General features: G+C 39.1%; 1 protein-coding gene across 1 annotated transcript in view; it reads left to right on the forward strand.

The window, feature by feature from the left end:
• LOC124795380 (rotatin) overlaps positions 1 to 23,810 on the forward strand; it is a 395,098-nt gene that overhangs the window by 183,702 nt on the left and 187,586 nt on the right. Inside the window, exons 16-17 of the mRNA XM_047259395.1 lie at positions 14,691 to 14,958; positions 22,038 to 22,228. Coding sequence (XP_047115351.1) covers positions 14,691 to 14,958; positions 22,038 to 22,228 — 459 coding nt within the window. The remainder of the gene's footprint in view (positions 1 to 14,690; positions 14,959 to 22,037; positions 22,229 to 23,810) is intronic.

Consider the following 23,810-nt stretch of genomic DNA (forward strand, 5'->3'; position numbering starts at 1 on the left):
GAGAAGCATAGCGGTTAAGTTATGATAGCGAAGTATGACATCCGCTGACTAACCATCGGTCCATCCATCCAGGAGACATTTCTTCATGTCTTCTTTCTCCTCTCAAAAGACCTCCTTCCGTCCATTTGTCAGAGATATTTATTCGATATTTTTACCAATGTCGCGAAGTTTCTAGGGCAGTGACTGACTCTTCAATCATTGATCTATGCTTCTCATGTTGGGCAGAAATGTGAGCAACATTGACACATGTGCTGCTTTCCATTGTTTTGCCTCTATGCTGGTGGGGTCAGGCATTACCCTTTCATCCTCCTCCGCATTGCCAGGTACATCATGCACATGATTTCAGTATGTTGACAGTTACTAGAGCATTGGCTGCTGCTCTGGTCATTGTTCTCCTTGGAAGTATTGCTGGTCTGGTCAGTTGTTGATCTGTCGAAGTGCTGACTGCTGCTGTGAAAACTGCATCTGTCATCGGCCTTCTCATGTTGGGCAGAAACGTGACCAATGTTGGCACACCTGCCCGGTGTTCCCTGTCCGACTGCTGCCGCTTCCGAATATTGTGGCTTAGAGTGTCAGAGTCTCTAAAATGTTCACTTAACCTATAAAAAGTCTTTACATATTTTTCTGCTTTGAACAGCCATAAATTATGCATAATAATTATACATAATTTTTATGCACCCCACACAACCTTGCAAAAAGTATTAGTCATTTGTTTGATAAATATTTATGTAAATATAAAATCTGAGGTCTTGATTACATTTTTGTGTCTGCCTGAAAAAAGCAGTTTTGAAGACGATTGTTGAGTGATCAGATTTTTTGCTTTTGGAAGGCATACAACCTGTCAGCAGTATTATCGCAGATGAACAGACAATTCAGTAGTGGCACAAACCATACAAGTTTTTTACATGCAGGTGCAAAAATTTTAAAAGTGATTGAAAAAGCATAACTGACGATCACTAACAGTATTGACCATGACATTGTAATGCCTTATTGATCCACTTAGCCGAGAAGATTGACATCTTAGAGTTGAAAAAATTGCTGAACAGTGCCAGGTAAGTGTTAACACAACTCACTCCAGCATTCAAATCATTTGTGCATTGTGGATTCCCAGAGAGCTTACCATTCATCTCAAAGTAAAGGGATTTAGCATTTGCACCAAGCTCAGAAATCATTCTACTTGCAAAGGTGGTGGATTTTTGGTCAGGTTTAACCTGTGATGAAATGAATACATTATTCTGAACCAGAGTCCAAGAGTGAAAGCATGCAATGATAATTATCTTTTGTATTCCCCATTGTCTGATTTTCAGTGTTTTTTTGGAGGAGCAATACACGGCCAATGGCTATGTTACTCATACATGATTGAGAAGAAAGTCAAGCAATGAAAAGAGGAAAGACACTCTGCTTCTTTGAGACGATGCTTTGACTTATGTGGGACAACTGTTATTGGAAACTATGGGAAAAGGCAGCTCTTACTTCATCCTTTTGCATTCTTGATGTGCCCCCTTTGGATTTCAATCTGTTCTGATGAAAGAAGCTTTGCATGACCTTAAGTTCCATGGCGATGAAAAGCAAATAAAAAAGTACAAAACTGACATTGATATCAAGGTAAAGAATTTTTTGCTGAGAGGACAAGTGCCATAAATTTGGTGGGGATTACATGGAAAAATAGACAAAAAGTTGTATATCTAAAAACAAAGATGATGTGACTTACCAAATGAAAGTGCTGGCAGGTCGACAGACACATAAACAAACACAAACATACACACAAAATTCAAGCTTTCGCAACAAACTGTTGCCTCATCAGGAACGAGAGAGGGAGAGGGAAAGACGAAAGGATGTGGGTTTTAAGGGAGAGGGTAAGGAGTCACACAAAATTCAAGCTTTCGCAACAAACTGTTGCCTCATCAGGAAAGAGGGAGGGAGAGGGAAAGACGAAAGGATGTGGGTTTTAAGGGAGAGGTTAAGGAGTCATTCCAGTCCCGGGAGCGGAAAGACTTACCTTAGGGGGAAAAAAGGACGGGTATACACACACACACACACACACACACACACACACACACACACACACACACACACATATCCATCCACACATATACAGACTCCTTACCCTCTCCCTTAAAACCCACATCCTTTCGTCTTTCCCTCTTTCCTGATGAGGCAACAGTTTGTTGCAAAAGTTTGAATTTTGTGTGTATGTTTGTGTTTGTTTGTGTGTCTGTCGACCTGCCAGCGCTTTCATTTGGTAAGTCACATCATCTTTGTTTTTAGATATATTTTTCCTACGTGGAATGTTTCCCTCTATTATAACCATAGACAAAAAGTTATATTGATTTAATAAACCACTTTTGCTGTACAGCTGTTTGTTTAATTATTAATAACCACTGAAATTTAAAGTTACCAGTCCCACATTCTACTTTACAATTTTAATATAACTTATTCAGTGTGTATAAATCTTTGTTGCTTGACATTTAGTTAGTTCCTATTAAAGTTTTACTTGTTATTTTAAGATCATTTCCACAGAATGGTAGCTGCAATATCAAATGGCAGATCGTGGTTGGTTGAGAAAGATAGATCCACTTGTTGCTTGCATAAGCCTCTGTTTGGTGTGTTATATCTCCATTTCTCCTCGCAGTTCTCATTCTAAGATAAGATAGTTATAGAATCTATTTGTATATAAGCTGTCTACAAACTGAGTGTGACAATAACATCATTGTACCCACTGCATGTATTAAATTATATACTTTTTAAGTTTTTCCAGGGTATTACAAAAACTGCTTCATTCTTGTTATGATAAAAATGCTTAATTTCCTTCAGGAGAGGATAAGATAAGATAATTTTATTTTCATTAGGTCTTTACAGCAGTAGACAGTATACAGGGTGGAGAAAAATTGTGTTATGAAATATTAACACTGGATAGCGGATGCCAGTAGGATCCAAAATTACTAATGAAACTTCCTGGCAGATTAAAACTGTGTGCCGGGACGAGACTCGAACTCAGGACCTTTGCCTTTCGCGGGCAAGTGCTCTACCAACTGAGCTACCCAAGCACAACTCACGCCCCGTCCTCACAGCTTTACTTCTGCCAGTACCTCGTCTCCTACCTTCCAAACTTAATAGAAGCTCTTCTGCGAACCTTGCAGAACTAGAACTCCTGAAAGAAAGGATATGCGGAGACATGGCTTAGCCACTGCCTGGGGAATGTTTCCAGAATGGGATTTTCACTCTGCAGCAGAGTGTGCGCTGATATGAAACTTCCTGGCAGATTAAAACTGTGCTCTACCAATTTGGAGACGAGATACTGACAGAAGTAAAGCTGTGAGGAGGGGCGTGAGTCGTGCTTGGGTAGCTCAGTTGTAGAGCACTTGCCCACGAAAGGCAAAGGTCCCGAGTTCGAGTCTCATCCCAGCACACAGTTTTAATCTGCCAGGAAGTTTCATATCAGCACACACTCCACTGCAGAGTGAAAATCTCATTCTCAAAATTACTAATATTGTGTAACTCGACAACACATCATTTTTTAAACTATGGAAACTTGGCGCCACGTGCTCCGATTCGCCATGGGATTGCCCTGCTGCCTTTCTTTGGTTGACAGGCAGCGCTTTGGTTGTTGGTTCACACATACAAACATTCCTCACTCCCTCACTGTCCCAATGTGATACGCACATGTGTCGTATAGGTCTTGCCTCCACCTTACATCAGAGGCATTCACACCTAAGCTTCACTTCGGAGCACACACGTCATCTGCGATTTAGTCATACAGTAAACATGGCAGCACAGTATTCATTTGAAGAACAACAAGATATTGTTTTTGTTTATGGACTAGCTGATGGTTAATTTGTTTGAAGCTCCATGGTTGTATGAGGAACAATACTTAGCAAGATGCCACCCACACCTGCAAATGTTTACAGCAAGTCACTGGCAACTTGGTGAAACGGGCTCGTCAGTGGGATATCAGGGTGATGCTGGAAGACGTTGAACATGACGGGATGCTGCATATGAAGAGACTGTTCTCGAGTGCTTTAGGGAAGTACCTGCGACAAGTACTCGAGCGGCTGGACACGGCATGGGGGTCACTCATCAGTTAGTCTAGGATGTTCTGAGGGATGATGGCCAGCAGCCATTTACTTTCCACCTTTTCCAAGACCTAAATCCTGTGGCAGACTATGATCACAGTGTAGGGTTTTGCCAGTGGTTTCTGTGACATGTTGCGTGGAATCCCGACTTCCCCGCCATTGCGTTATTTACGGACAATTGCACCTTCCATCGAGATGGCCTTTACAACACTCAAAATGTTCATTACTGGGCAAGAGGAAATCCTCATGTCATGTACATCCGTGGACACCAGGAACGATTTTCACTCAACATTTGAGTAGGCATTGTGGGTGACCATCTGATTGGGCAGGTCCGTCTACCTCCTCAACATACTGGGGCAAATTACCTTCACTTTTTGCAAGAAACTCTACCCAGCCTGCTGGAAGATGTTCCCTTGGCAGGCATTGTGGGTGACCATCTGATTGGGCTGGCCCGTCTACCTCCTCAACATACTGGGGCAAATTACCTTCACTTTTTGCAAGAAACTCTACCCAGTCTGCTGGAAGATGTTCCCTTGGTCATATGGCTACGCATGTGGTTGCAGTATGAAGGGGTGCCCACATATAACAGTCATGCTGTACGCGGATATTCAAATGAACTCTTCGACAGCCGGGTAATTGGCAGAGGTGCTTGTAGGATATGGCCCCCCACGATCACCAGACCTCGCGCCACTGGACTTTTTCCTCTGGGGATTGTTCAAAGTTCTAGTTCACCCACTCGAATGCAAACCACCTAGAAACAAAGAGGAATTAATGGATTGCATTCAGTGTGCCGTCAATCACATCAGGGCAATGCCAGGAATCTTTGAAAGAGTTCGGCATTGTCAAGCTTGTGTCATGTCAGAGGGTCGCCAGTTCAAGCACCGCTTTAAGTACACAACGTCTTATCTACAAAAAAGGCCCTTTTCAGAGCCAACACAATTTGTAAAAGACTTTCTGTATGTGAACTAACAGCTGTTTATGGGTTTGTTCCCGGTACCTCTTATCATGAAACTTAAGTAGAAGTGTCAAGACCCTGACAGATTCGCCCCCAGAGTGGAAGGCTGACGTGCTACCACCGAGTATGCGGGCTACCTTGGATACATCGCAATCTCCGGCAGGCAAAGCATTCGCTATTATGTGTTGTCTAGAGCATCTGGCAACAGTGCAATCCCGTGGTCAATTAGAGCGTGGGGCACCAAGTTTCTGTAGTTTCAAAATTGTGCGTTGTCGACCTACACAACATTAGTAATTTTGGTTCCTACTGGCATTAGCTATCCAGGGTTTATTACATTAGCAAATAGAACTGTTTCACCATATCAGTATTTAGCTTACAATTCCATGTTGCAGTTAAAAAATTCTTTTAATTCATAGAATGGGTTGGCAACAAGCCATTTATTTAATGTTTTCCTAAATTCACACTCTGGTAGGTCTTGTGACATATGCGGGAGCTTATTAAATAGTTTGTGGCCCACTAGCTCATAACTATTAATTGACTTTGGTAATCTATGGTATGACATATATGTGGAATTATTATTTCTTGTGTTGTGACCATGAATATTATTTATAAGTTTTACTTCCTGTAGATTCTTTTTTACATAGGTTAACACTTGGTATATATACAGATTTATAACAGTCATTATTTTACATTCAGAGAACAATGGCTTACAGTGTGCTTTATGCTGAGAACATGTAATGTCTCTGATTGATTTCTTCAGCAGAAATAATTTGTTTTGAACATGGCTTGAGTATCCCCATAGAATATGTCCATATGACATAGTACTTTCAAAAAGTGCAAAATAAGATGTTTCAACATAAGCTTCTGGTACACATTTCATAAAGCATCTAAATAAGTAAATTACTCTGGATAATTTAACGCTAATGTATTTTGTGTGTTGCTCCAAGGACAATTTGTCATCCAAGTATACCCCCAAGAACTTTATATAACCAAGAACTTTATATAACAGGGATCATTAAAAGGACTTTTGTCCTTAAAACTTAATACAATTTTTTGTGTTTTGTTGTTGTTCAGGACAAATCCATTTCACCTGAACCAATATGACATTTGGGCAAGTGTACTGTCAGCAGAATCTTTTAACTTATTTAGATCATTGCTGTCGTTTAGGAAGATAGTGTCATCTGCAAATAACACTGTTTTGGATCTTATAAAGGAGAGTAGGTCATTGATCATTACCAAAAACAGAAATGGTCCCAACACAGATTCCTGCGGAACTCCCACCTTAGTTTGTTTCTCATTAGACTTTTCTGTGCGATACACACAACTTGCCTATAGTTTTTGAGATTCGACTTTAGTAGTTTTAAGCTGTTCTGCCTAATGCCATAAAAATGGAGTTTCTGTAGAAATGTGTCATGTCCTACATAGTCAAATGCTTTACTCAGGTCACAGAATGTGGCATGAGCAAATCCCTTCTTCTCAAATACTTTAAGAACATATTTAATTGTTGTTGTTGTTGTGTTGGTCTTCAGTCCTGAGACTGGTTTGATGCAGCTCTCCATGCTACTCTATCCTGTGCAAGCTTTTTCATCTCCCAGTACCTACTGCAGCCTACATCCTTCTGAATCTGCTTAGTGTATTCATCTCTTGGTCTCCCTCTACGATTTTTACCCTCCACGCTGCCCTCCAATACTAAATTGGTGATCCCTTGAAGCCTCAGAACATGTCCTACCAACCGATCCCTTCTTCTCGTCAAGTTGTGCCACAAACTTCTCTTCTCCCCAATCCTATTCAATACTTCCTCATTAGTTATGTGATCTACCCATCTAATCTTCAGCATTCTTCTGTAGCACCACATTTCGAAAGCTTCTATTCTCTTCTTGTCCAAACTATTTATCGTCCATGTTTCACTTCCATACATGGCTACACTCCGTACGAATACTTTCAGAAATGACTTCCTGACACTTAAATCTATACTGGATGTTAACAAATTTCTCTTCTTCAGAAACGCTTTCCTTGCCATTGCCAGCCTACATTTTATATCCTCTCTACTTCGACCATCATCAGTTATTTTGCTCCCCAAATAGCAAAACTCCTTTACTACTTTAAGTGCCTCATTTCCTAATCTAATTCCCTCAGCATCACCCGACTTAATTAGACTACATTCCATTATCCTTGTTTTGCTTTTGTTGATGTTCATCTTATATCCTCCTTTCAAGACACTGTCCATTCCATTCAACTGCTCTTCCAAGTCCTTTGCTGTCTCTGACAGAATTACAATGTCATCGGCGAACCTCAAAGTTTTTATTTCTTCTCCATGAATTTTAATACCTACTCCGAATTTTTCTTTTGTTTCCTTTACTGCTTGCTCAATATACAGATTGAACAACATCGGGGAGAGGCTACAACCCTGTCTTACTCCCTTCCCAACCACTGCTTCCCTTTCATGTCCCTCGACTCTTATAACTGCCATCTGGTTTCTGTACAAATTGAAAATAGCCTTTCGCTCCCTGTATTTTACCCCTGCCACCTTTAGAATTTGAAAGAGAGTATTCCAGTCAACATTGTCAAAAGCTTTCTCTAAGTCTACAAATGCTAGAAACGTAGGTTTGCCTTTCCTTAATCTTTCTTCTATGATAAGTCGTAAGGTCAGTATTGCCTCACGTGTTCCAGTGTTTCTAAGGAATCCAAACTGATCTTCCCCGAGGTTGGCTTCTACTAGTTTTTCCATTCGTCTGTAAAGAATTCGTGTTAGTATTTTGCAGCTGTGACTTATTAAGCTGATAGTTCGGTAATTTTCACATCTGTCAACACCTGCTTTCTTTGGGATTGGAATTATTATATTCTTCTTGAAGTCTGAGGGTATTTCGCCTGTTTCATACATCTTGCTCACCAGATGGTAGAGTTTTGTCAGGACTGGCTCTCCCACGGCCGTCAGTAGTTCCAATGGAATATTGTCTACTCCGGGGGCCTTGTTTCGACTCAGGTCTTTCAGTGCTCTGTCAAACTCTTCACGCAGTATCATATCTCCCATTTCATCTTCATCTACATCCTCTTCCATTTCCATAATATTGTCCTCAAGTACATCGCCCTTGTATAGACCCTCTATATACTCCTTCCACCTTTCTGCTTTCCCTTCTTTGCTTAGAACTGGGTTTCCATCTGAGCTCTTGATATTCATACAAGTTGTTCTCTTATCTCCAAAGGTCTCTTTAATTTTCCTGTAGGCGGTATCTATCTTACCCCTAGTGAGATAGGCCTCTACATCCTTACATTTGTCCTCTAGCCAGCCCTGCTTAGCCATTTTGCACTTCCTGTCGATCTCATTTTTGAGACGTTTGTATTCCTTTTTGCCTGTTTCACTTACTGCATTTTTATATTTTCTCCTTTCATCAATTAAATTCAATATTTCTTCTGTTACCCAAGGATTTCTACTAGCCCTCGTCTTTTTACCTACTTGATCCTCTGCTGCCTTCACTACTTCATCCCTCAAAGCTACCCATTCTTCTTCTACTGTATTTATTTCCCCCATTCCTGTCAATTGCTCCCTTATGCTCTCCATGAATCTCTGTACAACCTCTGGTTCTTTTAGTTTATCCAGGTCCCATCTCCTTAAATTCCCACCTTTTTGCAGTTTCTTCAGTTTTAATCTACAGGTCATAACCAATAGATTGTGGTCAGAGTCCACATCTGCCCCTGGAAATGTCTTACAATTTAAAACCTGGTTCCTAAATCTCTGTCTTACCATTATATAATCTATCTGATACCTTTTAGTATCTCCAGGGTTCTTCCATGTATACAACCTTCTTTCATGATTCTTAGACCAAGTGTTAGTCATGATTATGTTGTGCTCTGTGCAAAATTCGACCAGGCGGCTTCCTCTTTCATTTCTGTCCCCCAATCCATATTCACCTATGTTTCCTTCTCTCCCTTTTCCTACACTCGAATTCCAGTCACCCATGACTATTAAATTTTCGTCTCCCTTCACAATCTGAATAATTTCTTTTATTTCATCATACATTTCTTCAATTTCTTCGTCATCTGCAGAGCTAGTTGGCATATAAACTTGTACTACTGTAGTAGGCGTGGGCTTCGCATCTATCTTGGCCACAATAATGCGTTCACTATGCTGTTTGTAGTAGCTTACCCGCATTCCTATTTTCTTATTCATTATTAAACCTACTCCTGCATTACCCGTATTTGATTTTGCGTTTATAACCCTGTAGTCACCTGACCAGAAGTCTTGTTCCTCCTGCCACCGAACTTCACTAATTCCCACTATATCTAACTTCAACCTATCCATTTCCCTTTTTAAATTTTCTAACCTACCTGCCCGATTAAGGGGTCTGACATTCCACGCTCCGATCCGTAGAACGCCAGTTTTCTTTCTCCTGATAACGACATCCTCTTGACTATTTTACCTCCGGAATATTTTACCCAAGAGGATGCCATCATCATGTAATCATACAGTAAAGCTGCATGCCCTTGGGAAAAATTACGGCTGTAGTTTCCCCTTGCTTTCAGCCGTTCGCAGTACCAGCACAGCAAGACCGTTTTGGTTATTGTTAGAAGGCCAGATCAGTCAATCATCCAGACTGTTGCCCTTGCAACTACTGAAAAGGCTGCTGCCCCTCTTCAGGAACCACACGTTTGTCTGGCCTCTCAACAGATACCCCTCCATTGTGGTTGCACCTACGGTACGGCTATCTGTATCGCTGAGGCACGCAAGCCTCCCCATCAGTGGCAAGGTCCATGGTTACAGAGTCCATTGTGTCTGCTGTTGATGTTTTTTTCTAAATCCATATCCTGCTACATTAAATATTCCATGTATTTCAAAATGAGCAGACAACTGATGGTAAATGATGTATTTTATTATTTTGCCCATGACTGGAACTATTGATATTGGTCTGAAACTTGCAGGTTTGTCTTTGTCACCCTTTTTATACACAGGAACCATCCTAGATAATTGCAGCTCCTCTGGAAAGTATCCTTCTGATAAACATTTATTTACATAGTGAGTCAATGGATAAACAATGGAATCAATGACTTTTTTCAGCAAATTGCAAGACATGTCATAAATATCAGCACCATCTGATGACTTAATGTTCCTTACTATTTTTATACAGTACTATGCATAACCTCAGAGAAAGCGAGAATATTATTGTAAAGCATCCCATGATAATTTTTTTCTAAGAGTTCTAATGGACTTGTATTAGGTTTACTGATGCCATTTCTTACTTCCTCGATAGATTTAATAAAATAATCATTAAACTGTTGTTGAGAGATATTGATTTTGACCTTATGTGACTCTTTGGCAACACTATTTATGAGATTCCAAGCAGCTCTGCATTTATTGTTAGAAGTCTCAATGTACTGGGCATTGTGTGACTTTTTCGATTCAATGACTGCTTTTGTATAATCAATTCTCGATCTTACATACAGGGATTTTGCACTTTCAGACTTGGTATTGCTGTGTATATCTAACAGCATCATTACATGCATATCAGACAGCATTTTAGTGTACCAGGAATTTTTCTTTTTTGAAACCTTCTTTTTACAACCTCTGTCTGTTACCCTACATTTCGTAATGGGAATACAATCATTAAATATTTCCAGAAATGAGTTAAAGAAACGTTCAAAATTTATCTTAGCTGATCCATTATTTGATAGGCAAAGATTACCATCATTTCTCTGGCAGAACCAATTTCTATCTGCAAGAGTTTTCCTGAACTTCTCAATTATTCCATTGGTCATTGGCCTAGTGATCACCATTTTTGAATTGGCCATGTCACTACTAAGATTAACTGAACTGGTCCTGCCAGCATATGTTAGGGACATTGATTTGTGGTAAAAAAAGAGAAACATTGTTACATCACATTGGACTTGGACACATTTAAAATTAACAAATATATTGTTTAAGCACGCTTGTTCCCTAGTAGGTTTCATTTAGGAATTTATTTGGATCTATGAACACTGCTCCAAATCTATCACACTGTTCTTTGATGGCACAGTTTATTTTGCAGACATATTTATCATTACAGATCTTCTTTTTATTATTCCACTGATTACGAGCTGGGAATCTCTGGATAGACTGAACTGTCGTAGGAGGTTTCTCAAATCACTAACACTGCGCTTGGTAATTGACACGTCAAAATCAAAATTAAGATCACCACCTATTGTAATGTAATAGTTGGTAAATCTTTTCTCAGTGAGTGCACATAAAAGGATGTCCAATTTTTCTAAGAGTACACTGCTAATTCCTTTGGGAGACCTGTACAATGATACTACTATTAGCTTCATACTACTTACGACTATACCAGTGGCTGCAAAATTCAGTTCTTCACATAAATAATTTAGATCTAAGTTACCAAAGGTGCAATTGATTGATCTAACAACACATATTGCTACACCACCTCCGTTTTGGGCCCACTGCTATTCCTCATCTTCATTAATGATCTTCCTCTTTGTTCTGAGACAAACATAAAAAATGGCTCTGAGCACTATGGGACTTAACATCTGAGGTCATCAGTCCCCTAGAACTTAGAACTACTTAAACCTAGCTAACCTAAGGACATCACACACATCCATGCCCGAGGCAGAATTCGAACCTGCGACAAACAGCAAATTTACCCTGTTCGCTAATGATACCACAATTCTAATTGACATTTTGATAGATCACAATCTTTAACAAACTACAAATACTGTTTTTAATGACATCTTAAATTGGTTCTCCTCAAATGGTCTCTCACTCAATGCAAATAAAACTCATTATATGAGGTTCCGTACATCACAAAGTAATCTCGATGAAATTAACATAAAATGTAGAAATCAACCAATACAGAAAGTTGAAGATACAAAATTCCTGGGTGCTTATATAGACAGCAAATGTAATTGGTCAGTTCACATTCTTTATCTGTGTAAAAAACTTAGCTCAGCACCATTTGCATTATGGATAACTTCTTCAGTGGCTGAAGTTGACGCCATTTTGGTTGCCTACTTTGGCTACTTCCACTCATTGATGTCATATGCTATCATATTCTGGGGGAACCAACCGCTTGCAAAAAAAGTTTTCACCATAAAAAAAAAGATAGATATGCTAACAACTGCCTCACAGTATATTTTTTCCTTGCTGACCTTTGTGTGCAAAAGTTATTCTATCTACCAAGACACAGTAAATTCCTTGGCTATAACACCAGAAACAAAAACAATCTACATGTCGAAATGAAAAAAGGAGTCTACTACTCCAGCATTAAGCTGTTCAATGCTCTCCCACTACATATCAAATGTGTTCATACAGAACTGCCAAAATTTAAACAAGTTCTCAAAGATTACCTGACAGAGAAATCTTTTTATACTGTGGATGAATATTTGAAAGAAAATATATACCATCACTAAACTTATTGTGTCTAGAACTAGTTCAATTGATTTTATTGAGCATTATCACACTTTTTGTAACAACAGTTTGCCTGTACTTGTATTTACTCTTGTAGGCCTAATATCTGATTTAACTTTGTGCTCTTATTTATAACCTTTATTTGAAATTCCTTTTTCTGTTAAATGGTTGTTATGTTACCTAGCTGACATTGTATCTGTTATTGTATTTATAGTATGTCTTACTTAAACTATGTACAATTTGGCATTGAATTGCCCTTGTATTTATTGTAAGTTTAAATTGAAACCTGTACAATTTGACACTTTCCATATCCTTGTGATTGACTCACTAGCTGGATCTATGAAACATGAAATAAATAAATAAATCTTGTGAACTCTTCTGCAGTAACTGTTTGATAAACCATAATTTTTGAACTTAGAAACTGGAATTTCACCTTAAGTGAACATTCGGACACTGAAACACAGCACGTCAAATTTATTCACTGATGAGAAGTCATTCAATACCAGTTCCTTGTCATTCAAACTTTGAATGTTTAAAAACCCAGTTTTCACGTCCATATTCTACTCTCCTTCAGTTTTTAGATGATACCTGTCCTTGGATTTGGATATTTTTTTTTTTTTTTTTTTTTTTTTTTACTGGTTTATCCAGTTTTTCATCCCCATCAAGCCATTTTAGTTTTCCTTGTTTTTTGTTATTTTGCAAAAGTCTGTAAAATTCTGCTTAATGTTAGTCCATCCTTTCCTAGCCAGTTTTCATGTAGGAATTTATTTGGATCTATGAATACTGCTCCAAGTCCATCACAGTGTTCTTTGATGGCACAGTTTATTTTGCAGACATATTTATAGTTACATTTAAGTTCACTTTCTGCAGTATGTTGCTTTGAGTTTTCCATATTTTTTAGATGGTTGTTTAGCTGTTGTATTCTAATTCCAAGTCACACATCAATTTTCCATCCTGGAACAGTGACATTTTTCAGTAAAGAATCGCCTATCAATAGAAGTTCATTTTCATTTCTTGGTACACTTGAGCCACTGCCTTTCCCTTTAGTATATGTTGCAGACTTCCATTCATATTTATGTATTGAATTTTTGCGTACTGAGGTTATCGGTAATTCACCAAGCACATGTGATATATTAGACCTAAAGTTTTGATTGTTAGTACTGCTTATACATGCATGCAAGTTTCATGGTATTGTTTTGTTACCATTTTCCTGCATCCACACACACAGGAATATTTCGTTGTGGCTAATCTACTATTTGTACTATTTGCTTTACCTGGAGTCATTGTTTTGTTGTATACCAACTTACTGCTGATGTGCGAACACTGATTGATGCAATGTTGTTTTGGTTTCACAGCTTTCTGACACATGGAACTCTTTTTCTCATAATAATTTATCATTATCTCTTTTTAAAATCGAGATTTCACTTTTCAGCACCTCAACATCATTTTAAACTATCTTGATAATTTCAATTTTGGATGTTTCGAAACGTAAACAGCCAAGAAATGTCCATAAAAAATCAACACTGACATATTTTAAGTTTATTTTGACACACTTTTCATACAACCAGTAATTACACTTAACACATAAGATTGCTTTTATCACTTTCTTTTTACATTCTTTACATAATGAACTTTCAATTTTTCCATTTTTGATGAGAGCGAAACACTGATCGTTGTATGGGTGCTATCTACACTTACATTGAAAAAATAGCTGAAAACAAGCTTTAAAAAATGTGGTTATTACAAGCTGGAAGCGGCTTAGTGCTGCTATTACACTTTAAAACTCCTGGTACTGCTGTGCTCCAGGGCTATGACAAGCTGCAGATTGGATTTCTAGGTTTGTTAGTGACTCATTTTTATGTTATACACTCTTTGCCTTTTTATCACTGTATAAATAGCAATTTGCTTATACCCTGGACTTTCCGTTGTTTAATTTGTTTGTCCAAGTTTATGCTTTGTACAGGATGTCAACTCACATTTACTTTCCAACTCAGTGTTTCTTTCTCATGTTTTTTTTTTTAATAATTTTTCTTTCGATTTATATTTTTTCCGACAGAGGCAATGAAAGAATAAACTGAATATTTAGTAGGGCGAAAAGTGAACACACAATATGAATGAATGTGTTAGTAACATTCGCTCAGTGATATTTTTCTTTAATTCATCGTAAACCTAGCGTCACCTAAGAGCCATTTGTCAGAAATAAAATGTATCATGACATTTATTTTTATTTTTATGAAGTGTTTGTTTAAACAGTTAATTTTGAATTTTGTAGGCGTTCTAATGCAGAGAGGTGAGTTCAGGAAGTTGTTACGGCTAACATGGTCTTCTGAGTGGTTTGGTAGCATTGAAAATTTGCTCAAGGAAAAGGATACACTGGAAGAACTACAAGAATTGCCGTTCTGCTCAGAATTAAAAGCAAGAGCATTTGACATGGAAGAAGTGCAGATGTCCTCTTTTACTGTTTGCAAGCAGTATATGTATGATATACAGAATGCTACTACTCACGAGAATGCAGAGACTGCCTTATATGGTCTTACACGGTATTAAACAATATATTTGTCTGCAGAGTAGTTATAACTAAGATTTTGTTATTTGAGCCAGTGTAGAAATAAACTACTGATCATATGGGTACCCAACATTACAGGAATGATGATCAGACTGTGCACTGCAGTATGTGAATTTGTAGTAATGTTGGTTTCATGACTTGCCGTTAAGTGCCAACATTGGTATGGTGATGTAGTGTTAAACTGCAATCATCAGTGCACCTTACAGTTGCAGACAGTCAACATTGATTTGGGCAAGGTGAACAGGGCTTTACTCCTTAAGCTGTTTTATCAAAACAACAGCAATAGTGCTGCTGCTCTTTACAGGTATTGATGTGTTAAAGGAATATGGAGAGATCATCTTTCCATGTGGAGGTTGAAGAACATGATTCAGAAGTTCCAATTAACTGGTGATTTGGGAATTGCTCCCGGAAAAAGGCCGACGACCAACTGAACCACAAGTTGCTGAAGATGTTACTGTTGCCATGGCTGAGAATCTGTATGCAATGTTCGATCTTTAAGCAGTGAGTGAGCTATGTCATGACAGCTGAACATTCCATGTCCACTGTTCGAAAATTGCTGTGAACAATTGCGAAATGGTATCTGTAGTGTGGTTCCAGGCTGTCGTGGATGCAGATGGTCTTCACATTGAACAGCATTTTTAACCTGGAACGTTAATACGGTACACACCTAACAGATGTCTCAGGTGGAAATTAAAATTTGTTTCTTGCAATGATTTATTTGTCATTTCTCTTCCGCGTGTCCCTACAAATGTTTCCACTAAGTTTCATTGTCCTATGATCACTTGTTTTTCATGGGAGCCCTCTCAACTAATGAAATCTTAATTATAACTTCTCTGCATATTAGATTTATACTTCCCATAGTTTTAGAGTATGAATGATAATAAATTTGTAACAACATAACATACTTCACATTTGTTTTTGGTTAAATTTACTTTGTTTCACATTCTAAATTTGAATTGATTTCAATGGCTGCTTCACTACTTGAGCCATCTCCTTTGAAGGCATTGCCTACAAACAAATCCGCACTATGGCTATGGGCACCCGCATGGCACCAACCTATGCTAGCCTATTCATGGGCCATCTAGAGAAACCCTTCCTGAAAACCGAGAATCCTAAACCCCTCACCTGGTTCAGATTCATTGATGACTTCTTTGCTGTCTGGATTGAAGGTGAGGACACATTATTCACATTCCTCTGAAACCTCAACAACTTCTCCTCCATTTGCTTCACCTGGTCCTACTCAACCCAACAAGCCACCTTCCTATATGTTGACCTCCACCTCAGAGATGGCTACATCAGTCCCTCCGTCCATATCAAACCTACTAACCACCAGCAATACCTCTACTTCAACAGGTGCCACCCATTTCATACCAAGAAGTCCCTTCCGTACAGCCTAGCTACCCGTGGTCGTTGCATCTGCAGTGATGGCAGTCCCTCTCTAAATATACCGAGGTCTCACTGAAGCCTTCACTGACCGTAATTTTCTTCCCATCCTTGTACAAAAACACCACCTCCAAAAGTCCCACAGTCCGGCCACAGAGGAGCATTCCACTCGTAACTCAGTACCATCCAGGACTGGAGCAACTGAATTACATTCTCCACCAGAGTTTCGATTACCTCTCGTCGTGCCCTGAAATGAGAAACGTCCTACCCACTATCCTTCCCACTCCTCCTACCGTGGTATTCCGCTGTCCACCGAATCTACACAATATACTCGTCCATCATGACACAACCCCTGCTCCCAATCCCTTACATCATGGCTCATACCCCTGTAATAGACCTAGATGCAAGACCTGTCCCATACATCCTCCTACCACCACCTACTCCAGTCTGTTCACTGACATTACCTATCACATCAAAGGCAGGGCTACCTGTGAAACCAGTAACGTGATCTACAAGCTAAGCTGCAACCACTGTGCTGCATTCTATGTAGGCATGACAATCAGCAAGCTGTCTGTCCGCATGAACGGCCACCGACAAACTGTGGCCAAAACACAAGTGGACCACCCTGTAGCTGAACACGCTGCCAGACATGATACCCCTCATCTCAATGACTGCTTCACAGCCTGTGCCATATGAATCCTTCCCACCAACATCAGCTTTTCTGAATTGTGCAGGTGGTAACTTTCCTTGCAATACATCCTAAGTTCCCGTAACCCTCCTGGCCTCAACCTTCGTTAGTCACTGTCCTCACCTATCCAGCCCCCTCCCTGTTCCCATTTCAGCACTACACAGCCGTCATTTCACCACCACACTCAGTCTTTTAATTTCTTTTATTTTTATTTCTCTCCTTTCTGCTACTTACCCCCTCCGCACCTTCTCTCCTACCTTCCGTCTAAACTGCGACACTTCACTGTCTGCCACTCCCACCATACTATCCCTCCTCCTCCCCACCCCAGCCTCCTCATTACCCCCACCCAGTCACCACTCCCATCATGCACTGGTGCTGCTGCTCGCAGTGTAGTTTCAGCTCTCTGAGACTGCAGACTTGGGTACAAGTTGCGTGAGTGTGTGTGTGCGTGTGTGTATGTGTGTCTACTGCTGACAAAGGCCTTAATGGCCGAAAGCTATGATTGTGTGAATCTTTTCATTGTGCCTATCGCGACTCAGCATCTCCGCTATATGGCGAGTAGCAACTTTCCTTCTCTCGTATTGTTCCCTTGGTTTTCTTTTGTTGATGTGCATCATATAACCTCCTTTCGAGACACTCCACTCCATTCGACTGCCATCTCTAATAGATTTACAATGCCATCGAGAAACCTCAAATTTTTATTTCTTCTCCCAGAACATTGAGACCATTTCCAAATTTCTCCTTGGTTTCTTTCACAACTTACTCAATGTCCCTTCTCAACTGTTCTTCCTGTTCATGTCCTTCAACTCATAACTACATTGTGGTTTCTGTACAAGCTATAGATAACTTTTTTTTACAAGTATTTTATCCCTAGTATCTTCAGAATGTCAAAGAGTGTATTCCAGTCAACAATGTCAAAAGCTTTCTCTAAATCTACAAATGCTGTAAATGTAGGTTTGCCGTTCTTCAATCTGTCTTCGAAGGTAAGTCATAGGATCAGTATTGCCTCGTGTTTTTACATTTCACCAGAACCCAATCTGATTTTCCCCAAAGTCATCTGCAAATAATTTGTGGCAATACTTTGCAACCATAACTTATTAAACTGATGCCTCTATAATACTCACACCTCTCACCACTTGCCCTCTTTGTAATAGGAATAATTACATTCTTCTTTTAAGTCTGGGGGTCACACGTGTCACATATGTCGTGCACATCAGATGGCTGGCTCTTCCAGTGATCTCAATAATTCTGACTCTAGACAGCTTGTTTTGTGTTAGGTCTTTCAGTGCTTTGTCAAATTATTCTTCCAGTATCATATCTCTCATCTCATCTTCATCTACTCTCCACTCTCTTGTAGACTGCATATATTCTTTTCATCTTTCAGTATTCTTTCAGTAAGTGAAATTTTTAGTACTTTGAATACACACATATAAGAGATACAAGTATACAAAACTATCCTAGCTTTCAGAACTATTACCTGTAGTGCCTTTTTCAAGAAGAAAGAGTGATAGGGCATGGAACATTAAAAAGACGGGTAGGTCATGCAAACCCCAAGATGAGAGGGAGTGATCTGCCCTTCCTTTTTAACCTTTTGCAAAGTATTCCTCTTTCTTCTCCAAGGAACAAACTTATAGTTTCAGAAGCTAGGATGGTTTCGTGTGCTTTTATAGGTGTTCATCAGTAGTACTAAAAATGTCACCTCCTAAAGATAAGATGACTTCAGTGTAGTCTTTTTATGATTATATTATACAGTTAGTTCAGTTAACTATAATTGATTGCAATAAGACTTAATGCCATGAGCTTAGTGCAGATGGTTCCGGTATATTCTGTTAACATGTATTCCTTCTTTTTCCTGGTTTAGTGATACAATAATAGCTCCCTTTATGGCTGTGCAGAATAGTTTTTGGTGGTATGACGTAAATTTTCTACTATTCTGAATTACTCTAATGGAAGCTGTAGGATTTATGTATGACTGGTCAGCCAGCACATTCTGACCACCTACCTAATAGCTGATATGTCCACCTTTGGCAAGGTTATCAGCAGCAACATCTGGTGGCATGAAAGCAGTGAGGTCTTGATAGGTCACGGAGGGCACTGGCACCACGTCTGCACACACACGCCACCAAATTCCCATAAATTCCGGGGAGGGGCAACGAGTTCTCATGCCACATTCAATCACGCCCTAGATTATTTTTGATCAGGTTCAGATCTGGCAAGTTGTGGAGCCAGCACATCAATTGGAACTCGGCACTGTGTTCCTCGAACCACTCCATCATACTCCTGGTGTTGTAATGTGGTGCATTATCTTGTTGAAAAATGCCACTGCCTTCAGAAAACATGACCGTCATGAAGAGGTGTACATGGTCTGCAAACGGTATACGATACTCCTTGGTCATCAGCTCTGCTGAACCCGTGAATGCCCACATGAATGTTCCCCAGAGCGTAATGGCGCCTTCGCCAGCTTGTATCCGCTCCACAGTACAAGTGTCAAAGAGATGTTCCCCTGGAAGGCAACGGATTCATGCCCTCCCATCGGAATGATGAAGGAGATATTGCGATTCATTAGATCATGCAACACTCTGCCACTGCACCAATATCTAGTGCTGATGGTCATGTGCCCATTGCAGTCTTAGTTGCCGATGTCATGGCATTAACATTGACACATGCAAGGGTTGTCAGCTGCAGAGGCCCATCTTTATGAGTGCTTGGTGCACTGTGTGTTCAGACATGCTTGTAGTCTGCCCAGCATTAAAGTCTGGTGTTAGTTCCGCCACAGTTCCTCTTATGCCCTATTTTAGCAGTCTGCCCAGTCTATGACATCTGACAAGTGTAATGAGGGGTGGCCGCCATAATGTCTGGACATGATTTCATCTTGATTCTGCCACATGTTGAAGACACCACAGCAGTCTTCGAACACCCAACAAGTCGTACACTTTTTGAAATGCTCTTGCCAAGCCTCCAGACCATCACAATCTGCCCTCAATGAGACTCGGATAGATCGTGCACCTCTCCATTTCTACTCACAGACAGCATGCTCACTGATACTAAATGCATCATTTGTGTGTTTCACTAGCAATCATTCCTCACCAAGTGACACTGCTATCACCAGGATAGGTTTATGTCAATAGTAGGTCAGTGGTCATAATGTTCTTGCTGTTTAGTGTGTATTCTTCAGTGTGCCAACAGAGCTTGAATCATTACCATATTTTCCCATGTGCTGTTTGTATAGATTTGGTTCAAGTTGTGTTGAAAGCTTTTCAAGTCTCTACAGATCATAGGAAAAGTGCTAATTCATGTGCTTTTCTCCTTCATTAAATTTCATTCACTGCTTACAAATGGTCTGTTTTGCTGTATCTCCACCTAAATCCAGCTTATTCCTTATACGGTTAAAAATCAATGTTTTGATGTGGTTGAGGATTAATTTAGAGAATATTTTGTATATTTTGGGGTGGAGGCTAATATTTTTTGTAGGATTTTCTTTATATATCTTGCCCATCTAATTTTTTTTGGGGAGAATAGGAAATGCGGCATTCTTCCTGTTTTGTAAATAATTTTGCAAGTTGCTTAGTATTATTTGCGGTCAGACTTTATTCATTTCCACTAAAAACAGTCACCTGCATACACTTTTCCTTTCTTAATAGCTCAAACAGCTTTACAAACCTCATCAGTCATTACTTCCAGAATGTCATCAATTTCACTAATAACTATCTGTGTTTCTTTATTCATCTGTCGACTTTCATGTTCCCTTTACTAGACACCTCTTTCCATTTGAAGTGTTCATTCCTTTGCTGTATTCATATTTCCAGTATCTTTTTCTGTTTGTTTAAGTATTTTGTGTTATCATCATTTCTCATGATGGTAAACGTATTGCTAAATTTAATTTAGGACACACATCACGGAAGAAAGTCTTATAATCCACATGGAAATGATTTGTTCAATCAGAACTACTCCCAACAGACCGAGTCTGTTATTGAGTCAGAAGTAGTCTCGCATAACCTAAATATCTGCAAAATTCACCACTGTGTAATCATAAAGCTATGGATAGATTTGTAGGTTTATTCATCAACAGAGAGGCTACAGGATGGTACGCTTCTGATATGTCAGCAAGAGCTGTTAAAAGAAGAAGAAGAAAAAAGACTATCTGGGAAGCTACCCACTTCACACTCAGTTGCATTAAAAAGGTTGTGATTAGATAAAATATAATTTCATTGAATGGCTTGACTCTGGTGAAATCAAATGTAATATTGAGTGAAAATTGGAGGAAGTGAAATGATACATTACTGCTTTGTATTAGGGTTTGTTTCAAAAGTGCTTGCAATATTTTCTGAAGCTTGCTGGATATGAAGCCAGACGAAGATATTTGGGATAATATCATTGAATAGCTAACACGATTGTAAAACTCAATATGTGCAACAGTAATAGAAGTGTGGGTGGCAGCATAAGGGTAAATGTGGAACGTGAAATGTCCTCTAACTGATGGTAGTAATCCCATTTTGAGATGTCTGCTTCAGCAATTCAAAAAGGTAATTAGCTATATTAGATATGTATCATAACTTGGATCCCGTACTGTCATGTATCGTAGTCTAATACAAATTTGAAACAGAGGCAGGAAAGTAATCAACAGCAGCAGCTTTACAAATTCCCAACCTTATGCTAAACATCCTGTGAAAGATGAGAAAATCAGATGTATTGTCATTTTTCAGAAGGAAGTAATTTCTTTTTATTGTAACAGGACTAACAAAGGAAGGTCAACTTTTTCAGAACTGCATCACCATTTTTATATATTTCAGTAATATATTGATGTGAAAAACTCATATTTAATACGTAGACAAAATTAGAAGTATTTGAACTTCTGTAACAACTGTGGATGTAAATCATTTCAGAAATATAATGCTATCAAAGTTAAAATTGTTTTAAATCCTTTTAGCTTTTAATAATACTCAGTTGTTAGTTTAATGGCAATTCTTGATTTATATTCACAGATACTTTAATTTACTGCTGCTCTTGCCTCACAAGGAAAGCAAATGTAGAATAGATGAGCTTAAAGGGCTCCCTTGGACAGAAACATTTTCAAGATTTCTATCAGCAACACCAGCATCACCTGAAGATGAAGATTTACTTGCTACGATTTTGCGGTTGTTCAATCTACATGCAAAGCTGCTTCTGTACTCGGGTAGGTCTCTGTGTGTGTGTGTGTGTGTGTGTGTGTGTGTGTGTGTGTGTGTGCGTGTGTGTGTGACAGTTTTATGTTATCTATAATTACAGTAATTTTTATCTTCAAAATTACAAATTACTGAAAATAGTAATGAATGTTTCACGTGATAATATATTTTACATTTAGTTTCTGCTCCACTCTTCTGTGCTTTCTCTTTTGGAACTTTGTTCTAAACTTGTCCCTCCATCTATCCTAAAAAGGACCTCATGCCTTCCATTTCCTTTTTCCCTCTTCGCCGTAGAGGTGGAAATTGGTTCTGTGAATGCTTGGGATATAACATATTATTTGTGTTTCTAGAATTAATGTCATCTGGTACAGGTGTCGGACAAAATAATGTTAGAAACCTGATACGTGCGTTTCATACATGGGACAAGTTTTCTAATTTTTTGTACTGAATTTCTTCTTTTATTTGTATTAAAACATTTCTGTAAGTGATCAGAGTTCCAGTATATCTATGACTGTTTTATGAGTTTGTAGGATTTTGTCGCCCTTTACAGACCTTTAGACACTCAACATTCTTGTTAGTAGAGATGTGAAATTTTGCTTCTTGCACAGAAACTGTTGTAATAAAAACAGTTTGCAAAGCTGACACTAGGCAGAAAGTCAAGTGTACAAGTTGTTTGGATGGCAGATAAATCACTCTGTTTCTGCACTATGACAATGACTGCTCTACTTTCCGTGTCACTCTGACATGCCTTCTCTACTCTCCACTGCTAGTGCTGCCACCTGCCATCTGTGAATGGTTACTGCATATTGACATCAATCATAGGTGGTGGTCACATTAATGTAAATATGTGTAATTGGATGTTAGTGCTATCTTCTGTCCAGAGACTGGTTTCATGCAGCTCTCCGTTTTACTCTATCCTGTGCAAGCTTCTTTATCCCCAAGTACCTACTGCAACCTACATCCTTTTGAATCTGCATAGTGTTTTAGTCTCTTGGTCTCTCTTTATGATGTTTACCCTCCACGCTTCCCTCCAATACTAAATTGGCGATCCCTTGATGCCTCAGAAAATGTCCTACCAACCGATCACTTCTTCTAGTCAAGTTATGCCTCAAATTTCTCTTCTCCCCAATTCTATTCAGTACCTCCTCATTATTTACGTGACCTACCCATCTAATCCTCAGTATTTTTGTGTAACACCACATTTCGAAAGCTTCTATTCCCTTCTTGTCTAAACTATTTACTGTCCATGTTTCACTTCCATACATGGCAACACTCCGTACAAATACTGTCAGAAATGACTTCCTGATACTTAGATCTATAATCGATCTTAACAAATTTCTCTTCTTCAGAAACGCTTTCCATTCCATTGCCAGTCTACATTTTATATCCTCTCTACTTTGATCATCATCAGTTATTTTGCTCCCCAAATAGCAAAACTCCTTTACTACTTTAAGTTTCTCATTTCCTAATCTAATTCCCTCAGCATCACCTGATTTAATTTGACTACATTCCATTATCCTCATTTTGCTTTTGTTGATGTTCATCTTATATCCTCCTTTCAAGACACTGTCCATTCCGTTCAACTGCTCTTCC

This window comes from Schistocerca piceifrons, chromosome 1, assembly GCF_021461385.2.
Source record: "Schistocerca piceifrons isolate TAMUIC-IGC-003096 chromosome 1, iqSchPice1.1, whole genome shotgun sequence".
NCBI classification, from domain to species: domain Eukaryota; kingdom Metazoa; phylum Arthropoda; class Insecta; order Orthoptera; family Acrididae; genus Schistocerca; species Schistocerca piceifrons.